The sequence below is a fragment of the Myotis davidii genome, unplaced genomic scaffold, assembly GCF_000327345.1.
Source record: "Myotis davidii unplaced genomic scaffold, ASM32734v1 scaffold54, whole genome shotgun sequence".
Classification (NCBI taxonomy): domain Eukaryota; kingdom Metazoa; phylum Chordata; class Mammalia; order Chiroptera; family Vespertilionidae; genus Myotis; species Myotis davidii.
Window position 1 is genome coordinate 4,750,238 of NW_006287915.1, and position 7,680 is coordinate 4,757,917.

Below are 7,680 nucleotides of genomic sequence, written 5' to 3' on the forward strand. Positions count from 1 at the left end.
ATATCCTCCATTGACAGTTTTGTCCTGTTTCTTTGTCTCCGCATTTTTTATGCTTTCTTGGTGCACCCCCTAGTGGTCTTTGTGCGCAGTCTTGTTGTAGTTAAACCTTGATTGCTGTCGGGGGTGATTTGACCTCCAGGCTAACTGGCTATGAGAGTCAGCTGTGTCTGCAGTGGGAGAGCTTCTATGCTGGTTCTCTAGGGCAGTGCTAATGTACCGTTTGCCTGAGGCTATCCGGCAAATGGCTCTGGGCAGGGCTTGGGCGGGTCGGGTCCCAGGGGATCTACAGGGCAGGTGGAGGGAGCAGTTATGGCTGCTCTCAGTTCCGTCCCTAGGGACTTTGCCTCACCGAGTCCCAGCAACCGCTGCAAACCTCGGAGAGAAAGCTGCCTTCAAGTTCCGACCGAAGCCAGACAGTCCTGCTTCTCCCGTTTGAGTCTGGGTCCCTAGGGACTCGCCCAGCTCTGAAGCTCCCTCCCGATTGAAAACAACAACTTCGCCCTCCGCCGCCAGCCCGCTCCGCGCGCACTCTGCACCTGAGAATTTCACTTCAGCACTGCGCCTCCTCTGAGTCTGGGTATGATATTCTCTTTCCTCCTAGTTGTAGAATTTCCACTCAGCCAGCCTTCCTGTGGTTCTGGATGATGTCCGTTCCGTCTTTTAGGTGTAATTTGAATTGGTTGTTCGAGGCAGCAATCTCCGGAGTTAACCTATGCCGCCATTTTGGTTTCTCAACCAGCAAACTCTCTGCTGCTTTTTGATGTGCCTTTTCACAGTTCATTACAAGCCTCATCTGTCCTGAAAGGGGGGAAATGCTGCCCTTTCATGATTTGCCTTCCCATAGCAGTCACCCCTTAGGTTCCCCAAAGAGTTTAATTTACTTTCTAAAGTCAACCTTCATTCCACCCGACAAGGTTAAAAGAAGTTTATTTTACTTCTCATTCCACAACATCCATGTTCCCTTTTAGGTATTTGTCTATCCGGTATGACTGTCATGTATGTGATTTGTCAGAGCTCTGGCAGACAACTAGATGTAAGGAGCTTGCACGCATGAGGCCTTACATGAAGTATTCCAGTATGTAGAACTAGGACAACGCTCTAATGTGAGCTCTCTTCTTGTAAGCATTGCATAGAAAGGGCTTTGTCTCTGAAAATAATTATCTTCTCATGTTCAAATGAGGTGAGGGGACAAGGCAAAACTTCCCTTCTTCATCACCATTCATTGGGTGCTGGTTTGTGCTTGGTTCCATGAAGCGAACTCTTGGTGTAACAGACAAAACCTTCGACCCTTAGAACTTCCAAGTCCACCTTCATCCCACAAAATATGCTGGCGCTTTTGTGATAAAACAAAATAAAAACCATGGTATGTTTTTATTAAGTAGGCTTGTAATTTCTCTTTCTGGAGAGTATTTTAGTGGAAGGAATAATGTCACTAATACTAAAACCATTACTTTTTAAAAAAACCCCTTTGATCCTTTAATCTTATCCTCTTGGCTACCTCACCTTGCTCTCTGTCTGCTCACACCTCTTTGTCTTGTGTTACTTCCTTCCCATCCTTTATCCTCGGAAACCCAATCGGCTCCTGGGTATTAACAGAAGGAAGTGGCTACTGGTTCTAGGCTTGCCTCCTTTCTACTCAGCCCTGCGAGTCCCACTGACTCCTCGTCACCCATTCCTCTTGCTTACTGTCTTTTTTGACAATTATCCGCATTACCCTACTATGAAGAGTCTGGGTGAACTAACTGGCATTTCGCAGGGTCCACGGGTGGGGTCTGTGGTCCTGAAATGGGATCACAATAGGCAGCCTGGGCAGATCATGTTCCAGGCAGGAATTACACATTCCCCTTAGATTTTAGAATATAGTCTGAGGTGAATATTAGCTATTGGAGAATAGAGATAGTACTAAAGATATGTCTCATTCTCCTTCCATTTTCTATTTACCAAACTATTATTTTGTGTGATTGTGCATACTCCCCAGTTAGCTTTGGCAGTGTAGACTTGGAAAAAACCCCAACATGTTTTAAATCATTCTCTGATGAATGGGATACGTCATTTCCTTTGATCATTTCGTGCTTCGCTAATGATATGCTTGAACATCATTAACCACTATGCAAATGAAGCAAAGATTTTTTAAAAAAATAGATCAATTTCTTAACTATTAATACAAGGTGTGAGGGTATGGGAGGGTTAAGTTTTGAGTTTCCATCAAATCACTGTAATCTGACCCTAGTCTTGAAATGACTATAACGTGAAACGTTTGTTGGTGAAATACAACTCGCTGTGAATTGTGATTACATTTCCGATTCCTTTCCAGAAAACAGAAAGGAAATTAAGTTATGTTTGATTACATTACAAAAAATCCAATTGGTGTCTGGGCAATCATGACCAGTCAGAAGCCAAATGTGCACATTGCACAGGGGCCGGCCCCAGGCCATGAGGCTCTAGTGCATGGACTTGCCCTCTTATTCTTCAGCTGAGCAATTTGTAAGCATCACGAGAGAGTTAAAAGCACATGAAGGTACCTATCTGTTTTCATAACGAACAAAGCAAAAATGTCTTTTGTTTATGCAGAATAAATGGAAAATTACATCTCTTGAAACACGAGTCCAATCTGTTTCTTCCTCACCGCAGTGCTACCAATTTCAATATATCAAGTTTCTTAAACTTTCCTCAATGAAGCCAAGTCCATAGGAGTGGAGCAAAGTATACCAGTGACCTGTGTCAGTAGTCCTCAAGCGGTTTTGGTTTGTTAGGCCACTTTGTTAGTAGCACAGAACACTAAAAAACATTGGTTTCTCAAATACATTGGCCACACAAATCACCCGAGAATATCGTTAAAGCAAAGCTGCTAACTAAGTGAGACAGAGATGAGGCCCAAGGTTCTGCATATCTTAGGAGGTGCCGCTGCTGCTGGACCACATTTGAATACCAGGGTCAGGCAGCAGGTGGCCTCTGAACATTACCTGCCCAGGTTGTCAGTAGAATTAATAGGCAGAGGTGAGCTGTTTCAGGTAAGTACAAACAAGGCAGCCCTGACTTTTACGTCATTGTCCACGTACATTTGTAATTCACACTGGAATGCAAAGTATGGATTTTGTTATTATTTCATGTTTAAAAAGAGTTCCGGAGAATATCTACATATCATCTGAAAGAACGCTGCAGGACACTCGTTCTCCCAGTCTTCACTTAAGAAGCTCTTCACTACATAATGAAACCAGTTAGAAAACCCTAACATTTGGATTAAATCGTTTTGGGGTGCAGCCTGGATGATTCTTCTGGGCAGCCAGGGCTGAGGAGCCCCCCTACAAGTTACAGAGCCAGGCAAGTATTCAGGGTGCTGTCGCCATGGCCCCGTGCTCCTTGGAGAGTGCATGTATAAGAAAAAGAAAATAAAAATATCAAGAAAGATAGGGTGCATTCAAGAGAGAGAACAAAAGAGGAACCATTGGGTAAAGGGTGAAGGTCTAAGGGTGACAGCAGGCCTTTCAGGAACTGCACGGAGGTCTCCCCGGTGTTGGCAGCCCGGATGAGGCTGCTCTCGCCCTGTTACTCATCCTGACGCAGACGTCGCACGGAGGCTCAGGTGTGGCACGACAAATGAATGCAGAATGGATACTGAATGCATGTTTGGAATGACCATTAGACTCAAAACCAATGCTTAAAGCAAGCAGGAGAAATACTATTGAATACCTTGATTCTGGGGCAATAGTAAAATTTTAAAGGGGCTCACTGTTGCCCAAACTTGCAAACCCGGTAGGGGGCTCCTTCGGTCGGTACAATTCGGCATCTGTGTACTTGGCGGTTAAGTCTTTGCTTTTTTTTTGGGTCAAGTCTTAACTCTTGTATCAAAGCAGCACAAAGAAATGTAAGTGAGAAAAAGTGGCATGGCCGCGCAAATGGCCAACATTTAGCACCTCACAAGGGTCTGTCTGCGCCAGGCGAAGGGACCCCAGACGAGCATGACATAACCAGCCGATACAGTCCAGTGAGTACCAGGGCCGAGTGTCTATCCAGATGCCTCTGTTGGATGCGATCAGCGTCGTACTAGAAAGTTAACCCCTGGCTTTTTTTTTTCTTTTTTACAGGGAACACATACTTATAAAGTTTCAAAGGCAATTGTTTTTGCGAACCAGAAACCAAATGCAAGAGACACCTGGTGAATAGTAAATATCTAGACAGTAAGAAACTAAATCTGAACACCTTTATCAGAGAGGCACCACCCAGTTCGAGTGAACAAAAGATTCATGGTTTTCTCTTTCTCAAAGAGTTCACTTCTGTGTGTGTTCTGGTTGTGATCTTCTTTCAGCTGATAGTGGCTTTTGGTTACACACTCTTATCCTTCTATCTTCTGCCTGCCTCACAGCTGTTTAAAGTTCCTATTGGCCACCACCATTATCTCGCTTTCAATCCAGCCACGGGACCCCGTGCCCTTACACAGACAACCCACCGGAGAGCGGCTTGCTTCTCTGACTGCTTCTTCCCTTCAGGAAAAGGCTTGTGCAACAAAGGAGGAGCGATACTGTTATGTCATTAAGGAGCTCCTGAAAACGCCGCAGACCTGTCCCAGGCCACAAAGGCGCCCTTGTGGGCTTGTTTATCTATAGGATGGTGAAAACCTAGGAAGTCACTTTGTTTGACTGCAGTGAAAAGCTTGAAATAGTCTCAAGCCCAGATTTGCTTTCATTAAAAAAAAAAAGATCAAAGGAGGAAAGTATCATCTCCAAATCTTACGTTCCTCCTTTCGTGTCACCTCAACAAAAGGCATTAAGCACAGTGCGGGCAATGATTAACTGGTGGTCTTTTTACAGTGATTTTCAACTAGAATCTGCAATATTTATTTGCCTTTCTTATGCATTTATCTCCCTCATCATTGTAGACCAGAAGCCATATTTTGTTTGACAGAGGGGGACCTCCAGTGTGAGTCAGATGAGAACATATATCACATAGGTGTATACTGGAGATCATGCAATATATTGTAAACACTTACGCATGCTGATGAGGTAAAGATTTACCGACCAAATAAGTACTCGTGGCATAGTCTTGGCAACTAATTACTGTCAACAACTGCTTACAATCCAAGTTCCCACACATCTGATAGCTAATTTTTATTTATTCAGAGATTTTAAATCAGTGAAGGGTGGAAACTCCTGATGGAAAAGTTGTGGATGCACAGTAGGAAACACCACTGTTATGTATGTTTGTGTTTATGTGTCTGTGTGTGGTGTGTGTGTTTGTGCCTGTCTGTATGATGTGTGAATCTGAGGTGTGTGTGTGGGATTGCTTGTGTCTGTGTGTGGTGATGGGGAAGCTCTTGGTTTGTAGACCTGTGCAGTAAGACTTTAAAATAGACTACCAGAGCTTAGCTTATTGATTTGAGAACCCTTGATGTACATACAAAACTTTAAAAAATTAATTCTTTATTTGACTCAGCAAATTTCATTACAAGGCAGCTCAGCTCATCTAAAAACAGAATAAATTGAAGATGCCAAGGTGTCTGGATTGTGACACCCATTTTTCCAGATAAAAGGAGAAAATAGCCCTGCTGGTGTGGCTCAGTGGTTGAGTGTTGACCTATGAACCAAGAAGTCACCCTTTGGTTCCTGGTCAGGGCACATGTCTGGGTTGCAGCTCGATCCCCAGTAGGGGCGTGCAGGAAGCAGCAGATCAATGACTCTCTCATCATTGACATTTCTATCTCTCTCTCCCTCTCCCTTTCTCTCTGAAATCAATAAAAATATATGTAAAAAAAAAAAAGGGAGAAAGTAACATTCCTGATTCAAAATCAGAAATTTCAAATTACAAGTATATGTTTTGTCCTGAGATACCAGTGTATAAAAGAGGCTTTGGCTGGCGGTGTTATGATTAAGCCTCTGCCCTGAAACCCCTAAATCCAACACGAGTCCCTCCCACACATATTGTTTAATGAGGAAGCAAAGAACTGCTGCTCTAATGGAAACTCTCTTTCCCAATGTATTTAGGTAGGACCTCCAACCAAGGACTTTACTGAAGTGGTCACCTGGACATTTCAATGCTCCTTCCCAAATTGATCCTGAGGACATTTTGCAATTTCAACGATACTTACAGAGATTGAAGGCTCCGCAAATTCTGCAGCGCTTCTGTGGGTACCTGCCTTAGATGGTTATTCTGCAGCATACTGCACATTAAAACAAATAAAGAAAAAGATTAAAGAAAGTCAACAATATTTAACCATAACTGGCCATAGCTGTGTCAGGCACTGTTCTAGATGTCAGGGAAACAGCAGAACATCAGACAAACCCTTGGCCCCTGGGGAGCTGAAACTCCAGTGGGAAGTGACAGGTAATTAAAAGTAATGAATTTCACCCTATGAGCCAAGTGATAAGTACTACGGATATAATACAAAACATAGATTTGGGATAGATAGTAACAAAGAGTGAGATTTTTATTTTAAAGGAATGGAAGGTCTCTCTTAGGAGCTGATATTTGAGTAGAGACCAGAATGGAGTCAGGGAGCAGATCATGTGAATATCTGGGAGGAGCTACTGAGGAACTGGGAAGAGCAAGTGCAAAGGTCCTGAGGTTGGAGCTTGCTTGACTTGCTAAAGGAGCAGCAAAGGATCAATTGTGACTGAGGAAGAATGAGTGAGAGGAAGAGATTGGGTGAGAGAACCTGAGGCCATCTCATGGAGCACTTTCAGGCCATAGTAAAGCTTTATTTTAAATGTGATGAGAAATTCTCGTTGAAGTGTTTAAGTGGGAAATGATGTGATCGTACTTGTTTTTAAAGGATCACTGTGGTGACTATATAGATTAGACAAAATGAAAATAGGAGTCTATTAAAGATCTCTTTTCTTGCTTATGGTCATATTTTGATATAAATTACATTCTTTTTGTGAAGTAGTTGCATTTTTGCTCACCTAGGTTCAACAATTCTTTTCAGAACATAGGGACTACAGAATGGAAACAATGAGATAAAAACATACTATTGCAAATGGGAAAATAGCATGGAAAAATTCCCATTAGATTCCTTATATTTGCTACCTTATTCATAAAATAACACAATAATTTTGCAGCCACTCCCATCCCTCTGAGTATTGCATGGTCCATGTAAGCCAGAGGCAGAAGTCTGTTTTAGGAGAGTAGACATTTTACAGAAAATTTTCTGCTTATTAGGTAACAAACTTATATTTGGATTTCAGAAACAATTTGCCTGGTTCTCTCATCACCACAATTGAAGTTTCTTTTCATTAGATGACTAACTGGGATTCAGCTCCCTGTATGTCTAACGCTTGAGGGATATTTGCTGAATGTACAAATTCTCAAGTTGAATGGTGTCTGGTATGATTAAGGTGTGGTGAGGAGCATGGGTTCTTGAATTTGAATACCTCTTCCCTGCCACTAGCAGTGTGGTCTGAGCCAAATCACCCAATCTCTCCAAGTCTCAGTGACCAGTAATTATACTCCCCCGCAAGGTCATTGTGACCATCCAATGAGTTGAAGTACATAGAACAATACCTGCCGCATAGTAAGCATTCAATAAAAGTTGGCTCTTTTGTATGAATTGATGAACCCCTTCTCAAAACTAACAATACAGTGAGATGGTACTGACTGCGACATTTTAATTGAGAAAACAAAATCAGCAGCAACAATAGCTACAACAACAAAACCTGTGCCAGAGGTTGGTTCTCAAACTTTAGGGTT

General features: G+C 42.7%; 1 protein-coding gene across 1 annotated transcript in view; it reads right to left on the bottom strand.

Annotated features, from left to right (window-relative positions):
• The window catches only part of LGR5 (leucine-rich repeat containing G protein-coupled receptor 5), a 102,202-nt gene that overhangs the window by 57,363 nt on the left and 37,159 nt on the right, over nt 1–7,680 (bottom strand). Inside the window, exon 5 of the mRNA XM_015561329.1 lies at nt 6,083–6,154. Coding sequence (XP_015416815.1) covers nt 6,083–6,154 — 72 coding nt within the window. The remainder of the gene's footprint in view (nt 1–6,082; nt 6,155–7,680) is intronic.